Below are 27,068 nucleotides of genomic sequence, written 5' to 3' on the forward strand. Positions count from 1 at the left end.
ATGTACTTGAAATGGCCCTCAGTCATCGCCACTGTTTTTATGGCCTTGTTACGGCGAGATATCTATTGAGAACACGAGAGACACACACAGAACCCTCTTACGTCACGAGGAAGACGCCATGTGATTGGTCCGTCCCTCGTGATGCAAGAGACACCAAGGTCGATTGGTTTTTCATCATTTTCCTCCATGTAGGCGATATTCTGGTATATTCTATATGTTATACACTTATCCGTGTATTCGTATGTATGCTATATCTTCGTATAATTAGCTAAAGATGAATGAAAGTAAAGAAAAACGACTTGGTTATGTAACCCCGTAAATATCCGGTGCGGCGGCCCAGCTACTACGTCATTGGAGTGAGAGACATCGCCGAAGGTGAACCTCAGCGGCACCGTCTTGGCCACGGAATTTTTTCAGCATTTCTCGAGGATTCACGTTGCCTTTGGAAAGGGCGGCAGCATCAGGATGAAGTGTGCCGAGTCTATAGACGCCGGCGTGAGTGCCACTCGAAGTGACATGCAGTTATATCAAGGTGAGGAGGATCAACAACAACAACATGGAGGCTGGCCTCCAGTACGGGGGAGGGAAATTTATTATTGTAGTTGTTATTCGTGTGTTGTAAGAAGCTGTCATGGCTCTGGACGCAGAGGGGTCTCACGCCCAGGGCACTGTAACCCTAGTGTGTGCTCAGTGAGGCCACTGAGATCATTATTTCATCCCCAAAGTTGAGGTCAAACCTTGTGGTAGGCTATGGCCTGTAGCAGGCTATGGGTTGTTAAAAAAAAGTTGTTAATTCATGTTGTAGTGAGCCACAGATGTAAATGGTAGGGTAAGTTCGCTGATTGTAAATTGATATTGACCTTAGTATTGTAGTCTTACGTACTCCGTGACCTTGTCTGCTTCCTGCCCTAATTGGTCAACAACTCGTTCCAGACGTGTCTTGCCTAACTGTTGTTGTCTGTTGTGTTCTTGTGTTGTCATTAAGACTGCATTAGTGATTTCCTAAGTATATCATTTGTTACCTTTCAATTTCCGTCAGGTTTACACATGTATTACCAGTTTAGCGATGGCAGTGGTGATGGCTGTGAATATCAGGGAAAACGTGGTTGATTGTCAGAAAAAACATGTATGAATAAATTAAGGATTAATTAAAACTAGTTTATTTTGCCAGCTTTAATGCTGACTACTGGTAAAGACCACATAGTATGGGTGCTTGTGGGGAGGATGGGTCTGTTGTCTGTTTGTTGACATTACTTGACAAGTGTTGTACAGTTCAATAAAGTCTTTTTTAACACGGGAGGTTAGGCTGTCCGAGAATATGTTAATTCTTTTATGCATAATTCCACATTTCCCATAATATTCATAATCCTCACCAGTGCCCCTTTATTTTTATTTTTTTTATTTTTTTACGATTCAGTGCAAAATTACTTTTGATGTGTCGTTAAACTGGTGACCTGTGCCAGTCTCAGGCATGAATTGAATTTATTAGGGGTGAAACGCTACATCACAGATTACACAAAACTCTCATCCTGCTAAAAGCCCGCTACACTACAGTTTCATTGGGGCCACCCTGTACCAGTAATTGCACCCAGAGCAGACATACCCGACTTATGCCAGTAATGGCACACTCAAGAATGGGCTGTCATTATATAGAGCCCATGCCAAGCTAAGTCTTGGTAAAATCTTTACACGCACATACACAGCAGTTTTGAGTTACCACAAACCAAACTTTGCAGCATTAATTATTTTGGTTTGCAGTGGTACATAACATTTGAGCACAGGATTACATTCCATACATATGACAGGATACAGCAGATGACAAAAATGTAGGGATACAGTTAGTAATGATAACAATGATAATATAGTAATGATAATGTTAAAACCATGCATAGGCCTGTGTTGGATGTGAGCAAATGAGATCGGTGTTATTCTTTTTCTTATTACTGTCTCACTAAAGCACCGAACAGTTGTGAAAAAATAATGTAAAAACCTCGTATAATTGCATTTTATAGCTGGAAAGGTACCCAAAACATATGAACGAAGCTATTGATACATAGGATACAGTTTTTATCAGGATTTTTCCATTATAGACAAATGTCTTTTGTATAGGAAAAATGTGTGTATAATATGTGTGGGCAAAGGCTGTCAGACAGGAACATAAGATAGTAGCAAACATATTTGGTAAGTTTATGTAATATGTTGTGCATGAATACAGTTATACACGAATGGTGATGTACAGTAATGAAGGCAATGATTCCTTAAAGTGATTAAATGCTGTTTTGGCACTCTCTTAGTCACATAATAACAGGGCTGACTGTGAGGAAGGCGAGATAACCTAGGCATGATCATTCAGATTGTATGTTTTTGACGAGTATTTAGTACATGGAACAGACTTTAAGACACCAGCCAAGGGAGTAGAAGTAAATCAGATGCGGATGTATCGGTAAGTGATAGATGAAAGCATTTGCATGATTTGTTAATTTGTGCTTTTGCGGGTATAATGTTTAAAGGGAAATTTTTTCTGTAGAATATAGTGTTTTAGTATTGGATGTGGTTATCATACCAGTTTATCAGGCATACAGACATTTAGACGGGTAATTTTCTGGGTTTCCTGAAATATTTTAGATCGTTATTTACTCTATTTGTATTCCCTCTATTAGATAGTGCAGTTTTGTGATTATTGCCTTAATTTACATGTAAAACCAAAATGATATTTTTCAATACCAATTTGGCACAGATACATGATAAAGATACCAGCTGTTGGGTGCTTTATTTTTTATGGCATGGTGTTGGTGCCACAAAGAAACCATATTCCAGAAAACAATGTGATAAACGCTGTGAAGGCTTGAATGAGGTGGCATTACGGTACCTTTATGGTCCTCTGATAAGTAGCCAACAGCATATCTGAGTCATCCTTTCATTTCTGCTATTCACCATATCACTAGTACTGTAGTTATCTTTTGATATGTGTATATTTTTCATGTTTTTGATTACTTGCTACCTTCATTAAAACTGTTCCATTAAGGTTGTGTTTCTGTTGCCTTGAAATGTATATTATTTTTTGTTAATGCTTCACAAGGTTATATATATATACATATCTATTATTTATATTTATTATACTTAGTCACTGTCTCCCGTGTCACCGAGGTAGCGCAAGGAAACAGACGAAAGAATGGCCTAACCCTACCACATACACACGCATATACATTTAGGATAACGAGAAGTTGTAGTTTTATAATGAGTGGGCTTTAAGATCGTCCTGTGTACATGTATCTTAAGGGCCATAATTGTTTTCAGCTATGTGGTATCTCTTTATCTCCAGGGTTGAGATCCATCCATGGAAGTATTTTAACCTTTTGTACCCATGAACAGAAGTCACATTGGGTTGTCACCCTGGCTGGTGTTGCCATATAGCTCCAAGATTATTAGGCCCTTATGAACCAGATTTATCCAGTTTAACCACCTGATATCTAGGAGAAGCAAGATATATCTGGTTATGTACCTGGGCTGTGCATGTTTTTCTCTGGTTCAAGTGCACTAGGGTCTTACTTGGGTGGTCTTTTTATTTTATTTTACATTATGTATAGAATAAAGAAAGTTGATTAATGTTTTTCTGTTTCATGTTGGTGACTGCTGTGCAGAGGCCCTATCATGGTAGGTGTTATGTACATATGTAGTGGATGCATCAACTGGTATTAAAGTATCTCCTCTGTCCTTAATATGAGGGTTATGCTTCTTTTGTTCACCTGCATAAAACATATCGATATTCTGCTTTCAGATATTCATATCATTTTTTTCTGTTTATTTTTTTATTTTTATTTTGCTTTGTCGCTGTCTCCCTGCGTTTGCGAGGTAGCGCAAGGAAACAGACGAAAGAAATGGCCCAACCCACCCCATACACATGTATGTACATAGACGTCCACACACGCAAATATACATACCTATACATCTCAATGTACACATATATATACACACACAGACATATACATATATACACATGTTCATAATTCATACTGTATGCCTTTATTTATTCCCATCGCCACCTCGCCACACATGGAATAACTACTCGATCAAACCACCTCACACCACATATTGTCCTCAAACATCTCATTTCCAGCACATCCACCCTCCTGCGCACAACTCTATCTATAGCCCATGCCTCGCAACCATACAACATTGTTGGAACCACTATTCCTTTAAACATATCCATTTTTGCTTTCCGAGATAATGTTCTCGACTCCCAAACATTCTTCAAGGCTCCCAGGATTTTCGCCCCCTCCCCCACCCTATGATTCACTTCCGCTTCCATGGTTCCATCCGCTGCCAGATCCACTCCCAAATATCTAAAACACTTTACTTCCTCCAGTTTTTCTCCACTCAAACTTACCTCCCAATTGACTTGACCCTCAACCCTACTGTACCTAATAACCTTGCTCTTATTCACATTTACTCTTAACTTTCTTCTTTCACACACTTTACCAAACTCAGTCACCAGCTTCAGCAGTTTCTCACATGAATCAGCCACCAGTGCTGTATCATCAGCGAACAACAACTAACTCACTTCCCAAGCTCTCTCATCCACAGCAGACTGCATACTCCTCGATAAAAACTTTTCACTGCTTCTAACAACTTGCCTCCCACACCATATATTCTTAATACCTTCCACAGAGCATCTCTATCAACTCTATCACATGCCTTCTCCATATCCATAAATGCTACATACAAATCCATTTGCTTTTCTAAGTATTTCTCACATACATTCCTCAAAGCAAACACCTGATCCACACATCCTCTACCACTTCTGAAACCACACTGCTCTTCCCCAATCTGATGCTCTGTACATGCCTTCACCCTCTCAATCAATACCCTCCCATATAATTTTTTGTGTTATCTTTCTTATTTAGAGTTCGAGTTTTATGTGTCACATTTCTCTTTTTTAACTTATTGCTTTCATCATATTTTCTCTTTGGAAAATCTTTTTAAGGTTGTATGTGAGAATTATTTTTTATGTTTTATGTGTATGTCAGATGCAATCCACAGTCTGTTTTTAACCCTACCTGGTACTTGACCCACGGAAGACCAGGTCACCGTCTGATAAACAGACCCAGTGACATCATTTTCTGAACCTTGATACTTACATAGGTAAGTATGTTGAGTGATGAATAGACCCCGTGATTTCAGTCTCCGACCCATTCACTAAAAAGAAAATTAATAGAATATGGGTACAATATATGTGACGGTATTAACTGGACATAGGAAGCCATCATTTTTTATTTTGTGTTTCAGAACATCATAGTGTTTGGTTCTATCTCGAGTTTTCTCAGGGCTTTCACTTTATTCATATCTTGAAGTCTTTTGATATCTACCAATATGATAGATAGATATCTTGTATATTCTTTTTGCTTATGTTAACCTGTTGCAAGACAGACCTTGAATGTACAGTCCCATTGAAGACCATGCCCACTTTTTTTTGACTAACTTTCCTTATGACTTTGATCTCTATGCTTTTGACCACATGAACAAAATACAAGTAGGTATTTTTTAATTTAGGTATGATGTCCCTTGGACCAAGAAAGGTTTATTTCTGTTGGTCATATTGCTTCTGTCAAGTAGTGTAACAATTTGCATACCACTTTTACATCAGATCTAGGGCAAATGTATAAGATTTTGAGAAATTATACAACTTTATGTAAAAGGTTTGTGGGTGTTGATAGAATGGTTTAAAAGAGTTCAATTGTTGGTTTTGATATTGTGGGGAACTGTTAGTTTGTTTTTAAGCATGTGTTGAAGATGATGAGAGAGAGGAGAGGACGTGTATGTGTAAGTTTACCTTTGACATAAAAGTGGAGAATTATAAATTCATATTTAAGGACAAGTGGTGTGAGGTGGTTTGATAAAGTAAGTAATGTGCACAAGATAAATTGAATTGGAACAATGGAGTACACAGGGATCAATGTACTGTCATTGGACTGAACCAGAGTGTGTGAAGGGGACAGGACAAACCATGGGAAAGTCTGTAGGGCCTGGTTGTGGATAAGGAGCTGTGGTTTCAGTGCATTGCACATGACAGCTAGAGAATGGATGTAGATGAATGTGGCTTTTCTTCTTCTGGTCCTGGTGCTACCTCATTAATGTGGGAAATGGTGATGAAGCATGGAATAGAAATATTTGCTGTAAACGGAAAGATGTTTATAGATACACACAGTGTAGACACGGAAAACAGTGTAAACAAGAGCTTGATTGATTTTTTCTGGTAACAAAGATTAATATTTGATTGCTATTATACATCATTATATGTGTATAGGAAGGAAAGTTTGTCAGAATTTATGGTATTAATGTATTTGAAAGCCTTTATCATCATTGTGATGACATAGGCACATGAATGAAAAAATAAGAAGAATACTTCCCACGTATTCCCTGCGTGTCGTAGAAGGCGACTAAAAGGGGAGGGAGCGGGGGGCTGGAAATCCTCCCCTCTCGTTTTTTTTTTTTTTTTTTTTTTTTTTTAATTTTCCAAAAGAAGGAACAGAGGGGGCCAGGTGAGGATATTCCAAAAAAGGTCCAGTCCTCTGTTCTTAACACTACCTCGCTAACGCGGGAAATGGCGAATAGTTTAAAAGAAAGAAAGAAAAAAGTAAAAAAGTTATCCTCCAAGAGAAGCTAGATTAAAGTATGAAAAGATATGATGTGGTGGTGCTTGGAGAATACGTTATTACAAGCTGCCATTGGAATGTCACTTCATGTATATGTTGTAGAAAGAGAGTTACAGCTTGATTGAATAAAGTTTTAAGGAAGCTAAGAAAAAAAAGTTTGGAAGAGGCTAAATCTGCTAAAAAAGTAATGATGAATATAGTGCAGGGAGTGTGAAATGTAATGTTCTCAACAGGATAGTGAAAGACTTGTGTGTTGGTTTCAGAGAAGACATAACAAAATAAGAACTGTAAAGAGTATTGAAACTGTTGTGGAGTGTATTTGTGAAGTGTTTATGGAAATGTGGAGAATTGGTGAAGTATCTAATGACTAAACAAAGGCAGTGATTGCTCTGCTACAAAGGAAAAGTGACAAAATATGGTTAAATGAATGACAGAGGAATAATCTCAGCCTAAAAAAGACTGGTTAATGGATATCCTAGAATTATTGTTCCTCTCTTCTGAAAATTAAAGCTGTTAAGTCGTACTCTAATGATTCTTCTCCTAGGCCAGTTATGTGTAATTCTATGTTATTAGTTGATTGTAAGAACATTGAAATACCATGGTTTATTTCTGTCTCACATTGTACTAGCCTAGCCATCAAAATATGAAATAAAGTGTATGACAGTCATTTATCCATTTTAGGGACTGGCTGGTCTCATGCAAGTACTGGTTAAGGGTATTAGTGTTTCTGTGAGGGACATAACGCCAGTGTGTATTCATCTTTTATACCATACTTTAAAGTGTGACTTGATGTGTTAGTCAGCTATGTAAGACTGATGTGAATGTTGGTCTGTAATACTAGGCACTAATTTGTGTATGTGTTTGTCTTGAGGTAACTGACCTTTAGTATGTCATTGTTAATCTCAGGTACTTGTCAGTGAAGTGTTGCCCTTGAGAACTTGATACTAATGGAAAATGTTGCTCTTTGGTGCATGACCTTACTAGGTGAGTCTTAATGCTGTATACTCGACACATGCATAGGTATTGTCTTAGGTGCCCATCAGTCATGTGACATTTACTTATGAATAAAAGTATATGTAGAAAATTAACATATAAGTAATGAGTTCATTCTTTGTTTATGTGTATAGTATTTGACGTTCACCAGCAATATTTTGCATTAAATCTCAATACTTTAGTAGATGTATTCATTACTGAGCATTTAATTACTTGTAACTAACTTAAAATTACATGCTAATTTAATGCTGTACCTTGACAGCATAGATTTCTTAAAATTTGGGTTACTTGGTGATCTTTTATTCTATTGTTTTACAAGTATTTTCCTTTATTGCTGTTTCTTCTCCATTACCTTTCTGCATTTAACAAAAATCACCATTTTTGTATAGTCCCCCTGTAAACAAGATCATCCTTTTCAGTATGGAACTCATTGCCTCAAAGCTGGAGAATGACACTGACTTCCCAGTGGTGGATCACCTGTATGAGAAGTGCAACACGGTCATTGGGACACTTCGTAACTCTCAGCCCAACCCACATATATCCGTAAGTCAGTAACAAAAGAATGTTCAACACAGTTTGAAACTCATAATAAGGCCTTATTTAATATGAAACAAACCATTTCTGAATTACTTAATATCCACATAAAATATCGAGTTTAGATGAAAGCCAAAGGATAGATTGTAAATCTTCCATTTACTCATGCTTGAGGTTTCCACTTTGATGAGAGATGTCTAGTGGTACTCTTGAAACTATCAATTTGTCACAATATTTTCTAGAAAAACAAAAATGTCTGCATCCCATTTACAAATATATGGCAAATAAAACCCACTTTGTTTCCAGAATAACAAATCAGATGATTTTATAGCTACAGTAATTCACTCTCAAAGAAACCAGATAGAGTAAAATGGGTTCTAGATGGTGTAAACAGTGTTCCAAAACAGTGAAGAGGCCATATGACACTAATTTTCATATTCAGTAGTTGATGTGAGATATCTTCATCATGTAAATCCTCTCTCGTTGTTCTCAGAGTGAAGATTTCAAGAAAGTCACACTTACTGTTATAAGAATGCTCGTATTTAATCATGAGAGTGATAAAAAGGTCCAAGTGAGAGTTCTTTCACATAAATGCTCAACTATCAATTTATGTCTTTTATAAATAAAACAAGCAGCTGCCCCCCATTTTGGATCATATACACATTTTCCTTATTCATTTGGTCTTATTTCAGACATCCTTAGAGAATCTTTTGGAAACACTGAGCTTTCAAAAGTCCTTGCTGGATTCCCGTCGCAATGGCCATGAACAAAGCAGATGTCGAACAGTCAGTGAGGGACCACTTAAGTATTGCAGTGAGTGGTCAGTTTAAAGTTGATAGATATATATTCCAAATTACAGGTTAGACACTAGTAACTTATGAAGCTCTCAGAAGCCGCATGCATCATCAGTGTGACTAAGCCACACCATTTTTCATTTTTTCTGCATTCTTAGTTGTAGCCCATATATAATTGATTTAGCGAGGCAGTAGGCATGCAACTGAACTGTTTGATGGTGTCAAGTTTGTTTTAAATGTCAAAAGTTGTTGATTGGATGTACTTAGGATTGGGGAAACCCATATCCTTGTGCTTTTATCATTTGGTTCTTTATTGGATGCTATTTGTCGACATAGGGAAGCATTATGATCTTTTTACAATCATTATTTCCAGTATTGTGTGTAGTTTGCTTACATATATTAATATTTCCCATGCAAAATATTTGAAAGTATTACTATTTAATTATTTAACCCATCAAAAACCCTCAACTTATCGAAAATTTTGTGATCCGAAATGGCTGATTCCCCAAAACATATCACATAACAGATTTTTCTGTACTAATGCTCATCATTGTGGTAAGACATTCTGATCCTGTCATTCACTTCATTCTTTCTACATAATCTTGCGTTATTTTTTTTATTAGTACCTTCAACTGTGCTTGTGCTCTTAACTTTTCTCATTTATCTCAACTTCTGAGTTTTACTATATAGCTACAAGCTAGAAGTCATTTTCACACCTTAGAACTTTCCTATCCTGGATGTGGGTGCAATGGTATAGTTTTTCATGTATTTTTAATGCAGTTACCATCCCTTGTTCAACACTGAATCCTTTCAGGTTACAGTAAGAAAGCCCCTGTGAAGAACATGCATCGAAGCTTAAGTGACGGTTATAAGGAGGCTAATTGTAGTGCAACAGTACAGGATATGTTAGTGCCTTGTGGTGTTGAGGGTGGGTCTATGGATGACGTGGCAGGGCTCTCTGAGGTTAAACAAATATTACAGGAGGCAGTAATCATGCCCACACATTACCCTCAACTCTTCCAGGGTAAGTAAGGTGGAAACTGAATAGATTTTAGTTCATTTAAGATTTAGAATATTTTGAATTATAGGATTTGGTTGATACCACATTGTCATTTCCATATAAGCTACTCTCTCCTGGCTCATAATGAAAAAAAAAATTGCTAAGTACTATGCCCCTTTTTTGATTTTTAATAATTTTTCTGTCAGGACTTCTAAATATTGCATAATAAAGATAGTTACAAATTTCTCACAAACTCTTTCAGTGTTAGCCTATGTTCTTAAATCCATTCTCTACTGTACATTCTTTACAGGACCGATGTTAATAAATGAGCACGTTAATTTCACATTCTGCTTTCGAGTCATGTATACCCAAAATTTCTTTTAAAAGGTTTAACTACATGTACTTTCTGACCCATTCCTTATTTCTTCATTAATGGAGGGCTCTTTGTATCTACTCTCAATTTTTTTTTTTTTTCATGCATTTCTGTCATCACTAACATTGTATGAAAGTACTCACAACTAATTAGTAATCATTACAATAGTGCATTATAAGTACATGACAGTATTCGTTATACTTTACAGGTGGAGCAAAACCATGGACACGTTTATTGTTATATGGTCCTCCAGGTACTGGAAAAACTAAGCTTGCTCGTACTTTAGCCTCAGAACTACACTGTCCATTTTACTGTGTATCATCTGCCAACCTACTTTCCTCATGGATTGGTGAATCTGAAAAGTAAGTTAATAGGTCTGTAAGGAAATTAATTTTTTCAGTAGTTATTTCATTGAATACAAAGTAAACTCTATAGTGGAAAAAGACTGTTCAAAATCAGAACACAAGAGATTGAGGCAGGATGATATTAGCTCTTGACAGTTTATATTATTTATATATGGGTATGTTATACAGATGTGAAAATCACATCTGCGTTTTGTTTATCAAAAATTTATGCAGTAGATGATTCTTTTGGGATGCATCTAATGATTATCAAAGGCTTTCACTTAGATATTTCTCTAAACTGATTTGTTTGATAAATGCTTTGATGATCTGTTTTTGCCAACTTATTTTTTATTGCATTGTGTGAATTTAGAATTATCTCTTCTCTAGGGTGATTAGAGACTTGTTCCTGCATGCAAGGGAGCAACCTGGCCAGAGTTTTATTTTCATGGATGAAATTGATAGTCTGTGTCGAAAACGTTCTCAGACAGAGGATGAACACTCTCGCAGGTGTGTTTATTATGTTAAATTCGTAGTTAATGCTTACGTTTCCATGGTCAGCAGTCAAACAGGATATCCTCACCATACATCCAAAACATGGAAGCCATGATTTTCTGCTTCGGATGATCAGAATATCATTAAGGCTCTAGTCATGGACTTAAAAGTCCACATTGTTGCAAGAACTTCAGTGAAATATGAAAAGGGGTTGGAGAGAAAATTTATAATAGTATGGGTTTGAGGGAGAATTGATGATAATATAACTGCTTGCTCACCCTTTTACATTTTAATAAATTCATGAGATGATGGATTAACTATTTTCTTAACACTTAACTTTTTATAATGGTAGCATAGGCAGAAAATAATTGATTCAACTGTAAAACATGTCGATTCAAGTGTAGAATCATTCACCAGATGATTCAAGATGTACTGATGGGTTTTTGTGATACGACTATGACATACTGGGAAGTGTTGCAAAAGCAGAGATGAAATAGTCAGTGCAGTCAGTGTTTAACTGATATGCTGAATAAACCAGATGCTTCAAGTATTGCTGTTTGGTTTTCATAATTCTGTGGGAAAGATGGATTAGTGATTGTGTTTGATGCAACTTCTTTGTTAGCCGTGTTTCATCAAATTCTTGAAAAGGCTAATTAAACTTATGCCTTAAAATTATTGTGACTTACTAATACAAAGTTTTCCAGGTCCTTGTTGGAAATTGGACAGCATGATACTGAAAGTCTTTGTACAATATTTTTGTTTTAACTTTGGAAGTAACATATTTTTTCTTGGATTTTAATTGCAAGGGTGAAGTCAGAGCTGCTGCGTCAAGTGGATGGTATAGAGGAGAATAAGAATTCAACAGTGTTTCTCATGGGTGCCACCAATTGCCCTTGGGATCTTGATCCAGCCTTCCTGAGACGTTTTCAGAGGCGAATTTATGTTCCTCTCCCTGACAGGTATTGGCAGGCTTTACTGGTAATATTTCCATGTTAATAAGTTGAATGTATTTGCTATAAACGATTTCTGAGTCTTTCGTAATATACTTCAGATTTTGACAACTATTGTGAAGAGTTTTATAGATTTGTTTTTTAAAAGAGTTCTACATTCATAGAATTGTAATTTCACTCAATAAATGTAGTAGTAATATTTCTATGTGAGTGATGGGGAAAAATGCAGTTGTGCTATGCCTTAAAAGATCATGGAATTATTCCCAGACTGTTATGTATTTGTGTATTGCAGTCTGCAATATAGAAACATTGCAAGTGACATTAGTTTGTATATTACTATTTCAGTAAGTTATTTTGTAAAATGAGAGTTGTAAATTTAACTTTTACCTCAGGAAACATTTTAATGTAATTTTCAGGCAAATATTCATAGATGCTGAACAATTATAATCCTTTTTCAGGGAGGGACGGCGCACCATAATATCTAAACAGTTTTCTACGGTGCCACTTAAGTTGACAGATTCTGAATGGTTGAACATCTTAGATGCTACTGAAGGCTATTCTGGTGCTGATCTCACACATTTGGCAATGGCTGCAGCTTTTCAGCCTATTAGAGATTTGCAGTCATCTCGTTTCTGGAAGTTCACATATGGTATGTCCCATCTGAAGCCTTTTGAAATGTCCTGGGGTAATTATAAGTCAATTAAAGTTTTATATGCAGTTGTGTATTTGTACCATGACTACTTATTCTCCAAAATTTTCAGACAACAAAATTACTCCCTGCTCCAGTGATACCCTTGGTGCGATGCAGTATCCCCTGAGCAAGCTCCCTGCAGATCAGGTACTGTTATATGTTTTCATTGAATATTCAGTTAGCTTTGATTTTTATTATACATATTTCTTGCAAAATTTGACTCTTGTGGTGCCTATGGCTTACAAGCCATTTGGGATGCAGCCTGCAGCTCAGTTCTTAAGGTCCTCGTGTAAGCATTGCTGCACCTTCCTTACTGACACATCACTGAGCAGTATAGGGTTTTCCCTTTTAATTCTTTTGAACTCAAGCATGGATCTATGTGCACTTGATGTTTAAGTACATTCAGAGTACTTGGAGAGGTTTATGCGGCCTTCTCTGGATATTTCACATGGGTTGGTGTAGCAGTGCTGCCAGTTTATAAATTTTTACACCCATTGTTGTGCTGATCCTGATCCCAAGCTCACACTGGTAATGTTAGAAATTTCTTTGGTTAATTTCTCTTGTAAAGTACAATCGTAGAAGCTTTTTTGTCACTTGTAAGGTGAGCATTTCTAACCATAGTACGTTATAGAGGTACAAAAAGGGGAAAAAAAATTTTGAAGATCCAGGGCTTACTTAAGTGGGGAGCTCAACAAAACACTCCTGCTTCCTACAGCAGATAGAGTGCTAAAGAAGCAGGCTCACGTGGCATGTCACATAGTCACTATTTTAGGTGGGGGGAAAAAGGGCTGTGTCGGTATCATTGGCAGAGGCCCATTTGTGCCAACATCATTTGCAGGAACTGTGTATAGCATTTAAGGGTCTGGGAAAAGCTTATTATAGGGCTGACAGAATGAAATGATGGAAGGGCAGTTCAAATAAATGAGAACGATATATTTCATTGGGATGTGCGGATGACGATAAATGGAGAAACTTCTCCCAGATGTGCTTTGCCATACACATTATAAACCAGAAGAGTGGTTGTTTAGTATATTGTATGTAGAAATTTTTAGTAAAAAAAAAAGTGGTGCTGAAGTATATAGGTATAAAGGTATCACTTTTCAGGAAATTTTGTTGTCATTTAACCTCATCAGTGTATATTGTAATCAATTTAAATCTCAAATTTTCAAAATATAATTTTCAGGTTGTTGCTCGTGATGTACAAATGAAAGACTTTCTGATGGCCATCCAGACAACTCCACGAACAGTTTCCCCCAAGATTATCCAGCAGTATCAAGTATTCTCATCAGCAGTTCACCAGGGGAGTTGTTTAGCCTAAACAATAAAGCTATTCTTTTTTTTCATTTTACAGTTGATACAGTGCTTCATGATTAAGTTCCCAACATAGACGTCTTTGTGCTTTTCTAACATTTGTTTGTTTATTGTTCAAGACTGCAGTTCATATATGTACATGAAAATATGCATTCATGCTTGATCACCATTTCCCGCAATAGCAAGATAGCACCAGGAAACAAACGAAGAAAGAGATGTCCACTCACATATATACACTCTTAATGTACATATACATATTTTTTCCATACATGTTCGCCATTTCCTGCATTAGAGAGGTAGCATTAAGAACAAAGCCATTGAGGGAATATCCTCTAGTACATAAACTCTCACCATTTTCCATTCCCAACACCACACCATCCCACAGGAAATAGCACAAATGCTAAGAGACTGTGAACAAATGTGGACTTTTTAGTCAGTTTTCCTGGTGCTACCTCACTGACGCAGGGGGTGGCGATGCTGTTTCCTATACCACACATTTTGAAAATGTGATAAAAGTAATGGTAATCCAGGAATGGGATGATGTAGTTGCTAACTATAAAGGTCACAATAAGATGAAAGTAACTAATTATAGAGAATGCTACTTTGCTATTTAGTTTAAGCAATTTCTTTATCATAAAAAGGAATTTTTAAGATGTCTTTTAGGGGGTATTAGTCTACTTTGGCTGTGATTGGTGTGATACAATTTTTATTAGTGAATAGTGTAAGTGTCCTGTCTTGAAAATTTTTTCTAGTGCATTTTTATTTTTGAAAACATCCATGTTACACACATGTTAAGTTTACCATGATTACTGCTTTCCTGATTGTGACATACTGTCAGCACATGATTACTTGTTAGTTATTAAGTACTTAATGGCATTAATTTGTCCAAAGCTTTATAAAGTAAAATTTGAGTAACATTAAAGCAAGGACTGAGGCATGAACTAGGATAACAGTTAATTGCAAACTTATTTTAACAGAGCCTTATGTAATGGATTTTCATTTCCCTGATATGAAAAGCAAGTAAAGTGTCTCTCAATGTGTCCCAAGAGAATCTGCAAACTATATTAGGATCACAATCATTGAAAGAAAGTAAAATCATTGGTAATCTTGATTTGACTTCACAGCACTAGAGAAAATTCTCAAAACATTTATTGCTGAAATAAGACAACACTTTTAAACTCTTACTTATATGTGGTTGTCTTTAAATGAGTTTTGTTTTAAGAAGTAAATACATATAAAATCACAGCAAGGTTAAAACACTTGGGTAATGAAAATATCACAATCATTAAACAATTTTCATGATAGTGGCATTACTCACAAGGACATACAACTTTCCAGCCAAAAGTTGATACAAGGATGTAACACATCTGTCAGTTCTCCATGTTCTTAAAGTATTCCTTGAACTTCAAGTAAAAATTAGCAAGATATTTTTTCCCAATAATCATAAAATGTTATTACTTATACAATTAACCATCATTGCAAACCACTCTCGGAATCACAATTCATTCTTTGCAAATTAATACACTATAAAGCTTATTTCATCTTTCAGCTGGAAAATTCTTTTTTCAAGCCTCAGACCTGAAATAAATCAAAATGTTTTAAAAAAAAAAAATTATATGAAACAACATTTTGGTCTGTTTTATAGTCTACTGTCACTAAAGAACAATTATGTAATCTATATAACCATGTGGCTAATGTAGATAGATGACTGTCAATGCAACTGTTTTATCATGAATGCTTCACTTTGACAAAAAAAGAAAAAAAATCAAGCAGGTTGGTACTATATGTTCTTTGGAAGCAACAATAGTCAACAGGAAAGAGGGAATGTTGAATTGAAAATCATTACACTGTAGGTCTTCAGATATGTCAGGAACCTGCAAGTACCAGACCACATCTCAAAAAAATGTACAAGGTAGCAACTGGGCTTCAAGAAGGGGCAAATATAACAATATATTTTTGTGCAAACGTTCAGGATGTTTTCTACCAACCAAAACTTAATCTCATTTGATCGTTTTTCAAATAATATTAGTATATGCAACATAATAATGTTTAAACGTGAAACAATCTGAACCATATTACCTTTACAGAATTCAAATGTAGACTCTAAAGATTTACCAAATATGTATATATGAAAATATAGTACAATATCAAAAATTTTAGTAACCATCTGCAATTTTACTAACAACAATGTTACTGTGTAACATACATGGCATTATTAGTATCTAAAATATAAATCACCCTCAATAACCATTCTGAAAAGCATTTGTATTCAATTTAAACAAAAATAATTTAATATTTGAAACCAACAATTAATTTGTTCCAGAAAAGAAAAGGTAACATAATCCCATCCCCTCCCAAGATATGATCACAATAAATTACCTAGGCGTTTGAAAATATTCATAGATACATCAATATAATACTTTTGGAAAATCTATTTCTATAATTTAAATTAATTATTTTCAAGAAGTAATACAATAGGATTCACACTTTTCACAACAATGGCACATTTTCCTCTTTACATTCACCCATCAGTCATAAAACATAGACTCGTTTACAACACATCAAGAGCATGTCAAAATAATCATAAATGATTAATTCACAAATTTTACTCCTTGTGTTCACAAAGAATCGTGCCTGACGCTGAAAAAAGTAACTTCATTCCTGATTAAGCCATCGCACCAAATACTGGGTTGTGTCTGCAGATGCTCGGCCCCTTCTCCTCATATTCTGCTTTCGTGTGGCATACCTGGTAGAAGTCGGGCTGCAAAGAAATGAAACGGTTTATGTAGAACATTTAATAACAACTATCCTTCTCAACAAAAGAGAAACATTATTTATATTTTAGATAAAAAAAAATCTGGGCAAGTAACATGAGTAAATAAGGATCATGAATAACCAAGATATTTACGTTGGATTACCTTGCACAATAGTGTCCATGAATTTCAGAGAATACAAAAATGTTTTGGAAAGGGATATATAGTGTGAAAAGAGTCTATAGTGTTATTTTAAGCCTTGTTATTCCCACACTTCTGATGAGCAAATCAATGGTAAATGAAAGGGAACAATACAGATATTAGAAGTCTATGTTTCATTAAAAAAAAAGTTTCTAAACCCTGTGATTAGTGACATAAGTTAATGAGATACTTACGGTTGATGCAAGCATAGAGCCACCAAACCAGACAGCATACCGCTGCATCTTATGAGCTATGACATTCACATCAATGGGTTTTGGCTGAAAGTTAAGAAATTGAAAGAGACAAACTATAAATCCATAATTTTACTTGTTTCCTTACACGCTACTTCTTTTAACATTTTAAGATAATTCAAATGCCAGTATTTCCAACTTTAGTAAATATGCAGACAATTTTCACAATCCTAATTCAATACTACCACCTACCTTAGTATAACATATACTGAGCTGCTCATTGATGCAATGGCTCGTCAACTTTCCTTTGCAAGCAGCAACCAGGATCCTCAAACATGAGGAACCCACCATACAGAACATTTTTTTCATAATCCTATTTCATTACCAAAACCTACCTTAATACGACCACCACTGAGCTGCTCAGTGATACGCAGTCTTGCATCAACAATTCGCTTTACGTCTCTCTGCAGGCGGCGATCGAAGTCCTTAAACATAGTAGACCCACCAGACAAAACAATATTCTTATACAGAGGACGACGTACGTCAATAGGACAATTCTGGATCACATTATCTACAACGTCACTGATTGGAGTGGTGAAGTCTGGGTTTGCAAACTGAAAGAATATTAAGCAAAAAGCAAATAAGCAAAACACCCTCATAAATAATAATTCTGAGGTTTTACTATGTTTACCAAGTTCATATCACCATTACTTATAAAAAAGATGGGCAGCAACTTACAGTTTTACCCTGGTCACAGCTAAACGACAATTCAATACTAAATGGATAAAAATGACGTAAATATAAAAATCTGACAATGTCAAAGATTAATCAAAGTTTGATAATCATCATGAATGCAGAACACTAAAGGAATTTTTTCATAGAAACTATATATGGAAAGTAAGAATCATATGTTCATATAAACATAATTTTCGAACAGAATGCAGGTTTTACTGTGCACATCCACAAACATATTAAATGCCAACATCATACCTCAGGGTGGAAGAAGATTTCTGGTCCAAGAAAACGTTCATAGCCCACATCAATAGTAAAGGTTTGGTTGTTGATGGGGTTCTTTCCCTCATATTTCTTGATCCATTTTGACTGGTCACTGTCATACTTGTTAAACTCTTTAGCAATATCAGGGCAGATATAGCTGAATTTCTCTGAAATAAACATGTCATACAAACTTATGGCTAAAACTAGAATGGTGATAACTTATTTGTTTTTGTTCTCACTTGTTCACCCATTCCTACATTAGCAAGGTATTATCAGGAACAGATGAAGAAATGGACTCATTTGCACACATCCACTCTTGGCTGTAATGTGTAATGCACTGAAACCATAGCCCCCTTTCCGCAGCCAGGCCTCCACATAACTTTGAGAATATGAAAGAGAAAACAAAAATATTCACACAAAACAAATACGCACACATATACCTATGAGATATTTATTAATTTATTCATTAATGCCCTAGCCCTTTTCTAAGGAAATGGCCTAACGGGGACTGTCACCTGGGTATCCTATAAGTTAGTAATAACATTTCACCGAGTCAGCTCTACTGTGGGTATCAAGTTCCTCTCCCTGGTCTTCGTTGATGTTTCTTCTTTCTGCCTCATACACAGGTCACTGGCATTCAGTCCACAAACAATTTCTACTGTTTACACATATGTAACTCATAACTTTATTCTTCACTATATTTTCCTGTAGCCCTGGATAATGACATCTTGTAAAGGTAAAAGTTCAAGAGATGGGGACCCAATCCTAATGCAAAATTCAATATACTGGTAATTATTTATACTAGGATGGTTAAAGAAGATAAATAAGATGAATTAGTGACAATGACAAACCTAGTTCACTTCAGTCAATCTCCCAGTAACCCTCATTCCACTCCAAAAGTAGCCCCTCAACAATGCCTTTTTCTGAAAGTTTTAATCACATAATAACAAGCATAAAACTCACCATATAACACACAAATAGTAATCACACAGCAATGTTCCTAGTTTAGCTTACTTCTAATCTAGTCATTCATTCTCCTGTTTGGGAATAATCAATAAGAGGGTACCTAGCCTAAACACACTATGTTTAATAAGACTTGTACATCCAAGGTCATGAGGTGCAAGTTCTACAAATCTACCACAAAAATGCATTATGTTAAAATGCAAGATCACATCATCTATGCTACTCAAAAAAATCTTAGATGTCCTTATTGTCAGAGTAAACTTTCAGCCCGTGACACATCCATTCCCTCCTAAAACTTTACTTCCTTGCTTTCACCAGCAACCAAAGCTGTCAACCAAAAATCATATACAAAAGTCAACATGGATACGTAAAGGATTTGTTAGTTAACATTTGGTAATACAATATTCATTCATAAACCTATAATACACACTGAGAAAGGCAAATCCACAATTCAGCAAGAATTCTGTAACTAATAAAGTATCTAAATCATTCAAATCAATGGTTGGAAAGTAGATTTAAGACTGAAACACCAAGAACTACAAAAATACTTACCTTTAACAGCCTTGGCTGTCTCCATACTCAATCGTGGTGGAATGTTAGGTTCCCGCTCCCTCAACAAGCTCTGTACAAAGTACGTGATGTCTCGGCCAGCAATGGGGATGTGCTTGATGCAGCTTCCAATTACATAACCATCAGCCTTCAAGTGGACAGTACACTGGTGTCAGTTTCATGAAATATATGGAACATAAATGCAGCAATCCCTAATAATACACACATCAGTCCCTTAAAAGAAAGATCACAACCTACATACCTTCTATGTGACATAAAGGTGACAAAAAGGGAGGTAGAGAGAGGCTGGATATTCTCTTCCAGTATTATCTCTTTCTAAGGAAAGGAAGATCAGTAGCATGCTAAACCTCATAACCTTACTCTTATTCAAAATAATCCTCAACTTCCTCCTTTCACACACATTCTCATACAAAGACATCAGTTTCTGCAGTTCCCTATTCAAGCCTACCACTAAAACTGTGTCGTCTGCTTGAGCAACCCGACAAACCTCCTAAGTCCCCTCCACCCCCAGAACTCACATAGACCCACTCCTCGCTCGAATTCTCACATTTATTACCCTCATCACCTCAACTATTAAGATTACCTGTTATAACATCACAAATCCTTGAAACAAAGCCAACTTCACTTGGACACAGCTTCTGGTAGCTTTTCACCCATAATACACATTTATGGAACCTTCCACAAGGAACTCCGTCAACCCTACCATATGCTTTCTTGTGATCCATTACTGCTGTGTACAAATTTCTTTCAAAAGTACTTCACATCTCTTCCATTCCTGAAGCCAAATTTCTTGTTGTCAAAGAATTTCTCACTCCAAAGGAGTCCATCCTCTCCCTACCACTGATTGTAAAGCAGCCTTGAAGCTACAGGAACCCCTAGAGAGAGATCATGTTATAAAATTACGGTAATAATGATATATTCTGTCTGAAAATTCTAATAATGCCTTACAGACTTCAGTTCACGGGAAAACCACTTAACAGTTCTAACCACAAAATTTTCTTTGGCTTCCCCAATTCAGTAAGAAAGTAACTTAGTCTGCACTCTGTGGTAAGCAGAGCTTACCATTCTATTTTGACCATGAAATTGAACTTCAAACACTACACTGATGTTCAATAATTTTGCCAGAAAATTTATGGAATTACATAGGAAAACAAATGTCCAAACTTGATCATCCCACCAAAGCACGTCCATATATTGTCAAAGTACTTTCTGAATGGTTCAAAACCCTTTTCCCGACTGTGTATTTTGTCAACACTAACCACTGGTATGACGTGAGTAACACCATCCCCAGAGTCAATCACAGTTCCAGTCAAAGAACGCTCTGTAGCCTGTCTGGATGCCCAAGATGCAGCTAATGAGAGTACTGCTTGTACAGCAATGTACAAGCCTGGTACATTGAAAGACTCAAACATGATTTCTGGAAATAAGAAACGAATTTTAATTACAAAAGAGGATAAAATCAAACTGATACTTACAATGGAAATGAGGTTCAGCCTATAATCTTTCACAACACAATTAGATTTTTCTTTGAGGGGAGTTGCCTCAAAATAACTAATTATCTGCTGAACACGGAAAGTCCTTCTGGAAGTTTCTTATATTTTTTGAACAAGTTCATTTTGAAGTATACCTATATGACACCTGAAACACCTTGAAATCACGTAAAAGCACAAAAACTGTGGTCCTTGAAAGAATACATTATTCACCGAGATTTTTCTGAAAATCGATTTCCATTACACCTTACCAAAATTGTTACCAATTATGAAATATAACATCTTTGGTACTCCACAAAAAGTAAATGCAAATATCTCTTAACAAAGAAATAACATATCTCCACATTGATGAAATATTTCACAGTGAAAGGAAAAGCTTTTTGAAATGCATGGGCAAATCTGAATGTGTGTGTGAATACATATAAAGAAGAAAGATATGGAACACATATTCAAGGTGAAGAGATTAGGTAAACATGAGTGTAAGACCCTCTCCCCATAGCAAAAATAGTAATCACACATTGAAGCAAATGAACAGGCTAGACAGATATCAAGAGTGACACACTCATTTACAAATACTGACATCTTTTGTTAATAATTCATCCATTTAAAGTGCTCTAAGCAGCTTGAGTCGAGGTAGGGGGGGTTTTGAGCATCCATAAAAGTTAAGGGAGGTACATGATAAGATTAAAAGCAACATGAAATGTCAAGATAAACTAGTATACCTGTCAAAGTTATAAGTATCAAACAGAATCCTTTGTGATAAGGAAAATTAACTTGGATTATAAACAGACTCTATATTCACTAAAGTCCTTATACAGATATGCTTTTATAAAAACAAATGTACTTAAATCACTGTCTATCAGTTCATCTATATCTCTGAGACCTATTCCAACTGGAACTCCCTCAAAGGGGTGGCCACAGCAACAGTCTCCATACCTAAAGAACTCCAGTGCCACTTCTTAGCCTTTAATGCCTCACTCTTAGCAGGCCAATGGCAGATGGCAAGTCTAGTGTAGTATTTCCTGACACTCCTATTTCTAATGTTCCTAATGACTACTACTCACTAATGCTCCAACCTACTACATCTACCTTATAATCCTGCATACATGTTCCAAACTACCACTTTCTACTACTCCTACCATTTTGCCAAAAGGCATGGCTCACACTTAGCATTTAAATCACACAACACGCATTTTTTAGCACCAACCAGCTGTGTATTCGCGATTCTCTGGTGTGTTTAGTGGAGGTTCTGTCAGCAAGAAGTAATGATCCTCTGGTTCAGCTCGGAGATACTTGAATATACACTGCTCCATGAACTTCTCCATCAGATCCCAGTCCTCAACAATCCCATGTCTTACAGGATACTGTCATGAAAAAAATTAAAACATTGCACACTTTATAATATGTACACAATTATACTAGTATTTTGCATGTTAAACTAATCTATCTTAACCATGAAATCCATGAAGGAAGCCAATGAAACAACAGGAGGCTCATCAACAATTACAGTATGTTTTGTTACTGGATCTGACTACCATTATATAAGTGTTTATAAAAGATGGGTAAATATTATGTACAAGATCATCTATTAAGAATTTTCAACAGTTCCTTCCCTACACAGAGACAGCATCAGCTTCTAAAAAGTGAAAGGTCTAACTGGAGCAAAAGCCTGTGATTCAAAACAAGAAAATCAGAAATCACAAAGTTGGATCTCTTCTAGAGTCATCTTTTCACCTTCCTTACTGACTTACTCCCTCAACAAAGGGTTACAAAATGAACTCAACAGATAATGACTTCAATTAAATCCAATCAAATATATAAACATGTGGAAACATACATGAATTATGAATCATTTTCTTTTTTCCATGTTCACAAACAAAATTTTAAAGCTAAATAATGTATCAAATAGCTCATCATTTATCATAATTTGTTCTCAATATAATATATATAAAAGGATGCCTCACCTTGACAGCATACCCAGTAGCATCCATTGCCTCATCACCAATAAAGAAGTCTAGATCTTCAACCCCTTTGCATAATCGACGCTGTGACTGTTCTCCGACTTTGGCTGCTTCCTTAATTGCAACCGCGGACGGGATGATCATCTGGGGCTCATGATTTCCAGCAAACCCTAGTTTAGTGTACCTAAGACATAAATCATCACAATGAAAAACTTTATACTACAAACTGTGTGAATGACAGCATCAAAGTTAGTGAATATGCTATGAGAAAGTATACAAAACGAAAAATTTCTAGAAGCATTGTGTCAGGGGCTCGTGTCTGTTAATCTTACCACATGAAGAATATCGGAAACCTTTGTTTCTTAGGCTCATAAACTCAAAAAAAAACAGTCCAGTGCATTCAAGACTGATGTCAACTAGGAGCATGGTATTCCAGAATTGGCCCTCTCTATTTACTGTGTGCTGTTATAGCCAATGCCACCACTGGACTTAAGTTCTGGTTTTGCTAATGCCCAGCAGTAAAGCTGTATATTTTTCTCAGGAACACATAATAATTTCACAAATTCTACTTTTATAATGGCAGAAAAAAAGTGCTCAAGTAATAGCACTGAGTGTGGTGGTAAGAAGAGGAAGCACACTGTGCTTATCATTATAAAGTGATAACCTCTCCACCTTTGTCTACATAATACTTTTTGGGATATGAAAAAATAAAGGTTTTAAGGCATGGACTATACATTAATTTCAGTAAATGTTTCATATACCATAACACCAATATACATTTTTACATATATTACAAAGAACATTTAGAGCCTATGTTGGGTATAAAACACACTCTATTAAGGTTGTAATATGCTCCGACTACAATCCTGGGATCATATCTACAACCTATAAACATCCAAAATCTACAAATTACTGTCCCAAGAAATATGTATTTTCAATACTCTACCACTAGTAAATGTAATGAACAAAAAGCAAAAGTAAACCAGTGATTTTTCTAGATAGGCTATCTATGTCTCTGATGCCCATTTCCTTCGGAAACTCCCCCAAGGGATTGGACATGGCAAAAGAGTGTCCATAACTGAGACTCCAGTGCTGCTTCTTAGCCTCTAGCACTTCATCCTCAACAGGCCACTGGCAGAAGGCAACATTAGTGGAGTGTTTCCAAAGGCTCCTATCGAATATTCATATTGACTACTACTACTTAATGTGTCTACCTAATGATTTAACCTATTACTTCTACCTAATGTTCCTAATTACTACTATCTACTGCCCTAACATTTGCAAAAAGGCTGGGCTAGCACAAAATGCTCACTGAAGGAAAATCTGTAGTTACAAAGAATGAGTTGTGAGAGTCAAGTGTTATCAAATGTTACATGTGATAAGGAGAGATTGTATGTTTGCGGACAGAATGCTAGTAGTCCATGTTTGGGCGAGGCAAAAAGAAAAGGGGGATACCTGGGTCAAAGGAGTCTAACTTGACAACCACGGAAGTGCTGGCTCACAAAGCAGCTGTTACAACTAACCCTCCCGATACCCAAGCAGGTAGTACCCGTAATATACCTTCTGGGTCAGTGGCTGCCTACCATAGGGTGTATGGAATACAATTCAACCCAAAACTTGTCAAAGTGTAAAGTAAATCAAACTAAGAGGTATACTTTCTTTTCAAGACCCCAGGATTCTTAAAAATCTGAAAAGCTTCCTATAGAGAGCACCAGACCAGCCACATTGCATAAGGCAAATGACAGCCTGTGACAATAAAAATATAATCAACCCCTTAAATAGCTCCCATCATCAAGTAATAATTCTCTGGAGAATAGCTCCCATAGTCATAACTTGATTACCTTTAACCCACAACAACACATCAACAGGGTTTAATTATAATAAACATATTAATTTCAGTATCACATCCTATTTTATTGGCATCAGTAGAACTGCTTGTAATTCTATGTGCACTGATATCTTTGTCTGGACATCAATTTACTTCATTCGGGTTCATGGTGGCTTTACCAGAGCATACACCAGTGTATCTTCAATAAGAGTAAATGTGTAGTTAATGGTCACAACCTTAATCACTATCATTATCAATTTTGTTTCACAGTGATAGTGTACTGTCTTTTATTTAAAATGAGACTTACGGGAGTATTACAGGTATCATCGTTCTTTAATATGAAATGCTGTTTGTCGATAGTGGGGAGGGTGACGAATGTTACAGGGGAAAAATTTTGGTGTTAATTAATGAATAGCATGTGAAACACTTATGAAAACCAACAGAACCTAAGTAAACATCACACGACAACATCTCTTCGTAGCTGACATCTATTGTAGTATTCAGTATCAAAGACAAAATATACAAACATTAATGGTGTCTCTTGTAAAACATCAGTAAATTGTTGGATGTTAACGGCCAGGAAACGAAAACCATTGGCAACACAAGCTTAACTGTCTATATAAGCTTAACCCTCATTATTTTTTTTGGCATATTTAAGTGATCATGTTCTATAGTGCCTGGGAAAATATAATAACAGTTGCAGAACATGATTTAGAACATTCTGTTTTACTGAACATGTGACAATCTGGGCAAATGTGGTCATTATTTACTTGTAAAAGCAGGAAATACCCTTGTAAAATAATCTGTAAACATAACTATGGGGTCGGTGGCCACTGTAAACATAACTATGGGGTCCATAGCCACTGTCTACACCTTCCTGGATATCCTCCAACGAACTGACTTAATTACACAAACATACATCACAACCATTGCAAACTACCGGAAACTGGTGACGAAAGACTATCCTTAACTGGACGTGATTAAGCTGAATGCTTATCGTCTCACAAACAGGAGGTAATTCACGACACATTTCCAGCCATAAATTGGAAGTCTTGAGCACAACAAACACTTGGAGATGCAGATGGAAGCCATTACTTACCCGGTGCCGACATCCACGATGCAAGGGGGTAACCGGCCTGTCATTTTTTAGAGATATTAACGAGCAGCTGATCTGCCGCAACCAGCCTGAGAGGTGTTATCACTGGGTGTAAACACTTCCGCCGGCGTCAAGAGGATTCGTCATAAGAGAACGACACTCGTCGCCCATTGGATCTCTCGCTCATGACGTCACGCCTAACTGGAACGCTGGTTGGTCGCCTCGCCCGTGGCGTCACGCCCAGCGACAACTGAAAATAAGGGCGTGTTTCACCCCATGCCTTTAAGGTTTCAAAAATTTCAGGGAGCATGCATGACGTATTTTGATGAATATGAGGGTTCACGTTTCACTATAACCCATTAGACATGAGTTAAGGATGCTCATGAGTGATTTTTCAGACTGTATTTGTCCGTTTTACACCCATGGTATGTGAAGTGTAAAGTTTCAGACAACCAAGATTAATATAAAATTCTATGGATCTGCCAGAGTCAATTGGTTTAAATCACTCACGGAAGAAAACTTGGTTCGATGGAGAGCACCTGGAAAATATGATACTTTTACCCCACCAGATAGAGAGAGAGAGAGAGAGAGAGAGAGAGAGAGAGAGAGAGAGAGAGAGAGAGAGAGAGAGAGAGAGAGAGGTGTACTTCCATTATCAGTTCTTATCGATCAGTCGAGTCATCTCTTTACATAGATTACAAGCGGCAGAACAGGGGGGAAAAGGGACAGGGGACATTAGCCCAAATGTTTCATCTAAAACACTTTTCAGTGACTTTAAAATACGTGAAAAATAATTACTGTATTGTTACCAAGATAGGTAAAGCACTAATTAACACTAAATGCCGTTATCTTCTGAACTGTTTCTAACATACCTTTTTTTAAAT

General features: G+C 36.4%; 2 protein-coding genes across 3 annotated transcripts; one reads left to right on the plus strand and one right to left on the minus strand.

The window, feature by feature from the left end:
• The first annotated feature begins 338 nt into the window (after window positions 1–338).
• LOC139753231 (uncharacterized) lies at window positions 339–16,104 on the plus strand. 2 transcript variants are annotated; one of them, XM_071669459.1, is made up of 11 exons: window positions 339–532; window positions 3,642–3,654; window positions 8,066–8,189; window positions 8,873–8,993; window positions 9,789–9,998; window positions 10,556–10,709; window positions 11,079–11,198; window positions 11,990–12,142; window positions 12,592–12,782; window positions 12,895–12,971; window positions 14,008–16,104. In XM_071669459.1, exons 1-11 carry the CDS (start codon window positions 466–468, stop codon window positions 14,140–14,142), a joined length of 1,365 nt encoding a protein of 454 aa, XP_071525560.1. In that variant the 5' UTR covers window positions 339–465; the 3' UTR covers window positions 14,143–16,104. The 2 variants fall into 2 exon arrangements, with proteins under 2 accessions (XP_071525560.1, XP_071525561.1); XM_071669460.1 differs by lacking the exon at window positions 3,642–3,654 and having other exon boundaries at window positions 340–532.
• On the minus strand, window positions 15,417–26,339 carry Arp3 (Actin-related protein 3). The gene is made up of 9 exons (XM_071669461.1): window positions 26,188–26,339; window positions 23,264–23,444; window positions 22,507–22,663; window positions 21,069–21,226; window positions 19,792–19,936; window positions 18,271–18,443; window positions 17,676–17,894; window positions 17,284–17,367; window positions 15,417–16,896 (listed from the first exon to the last, which is right to left on the minus strand). Exons 1-9 carry the CDS (start codon window positions 26,229–26,231, stop codon window positions 16,801–16,803), a joined length of 1,257 nt encoding a protein of 418 aa, XP_071525562.1. The 5' UTR covers window positions 26,232–26,339; the 3' UTR covers window positions 15,417–16,800.
• Window positions 26,340–27,068: the final 729 nt, after the last annotated feature.

The sequence above is a fragment of the Panulirus ornatus genome, chromosome 14, assembly GCF_036320965.1.
Source record: "Panulirus ornatus isolate Po-2019 chromosome 14, ASM3632096v1, whole genome shotgun sequence".
In the NCBI taxonomy this organism is placed as follows: domain Eukaryota; kingdom Metazoa; phylum Arthropoda; class Malacostraca; order Decapoda; family Palinuridae; genus Panulirus; species Panulirus ornatus.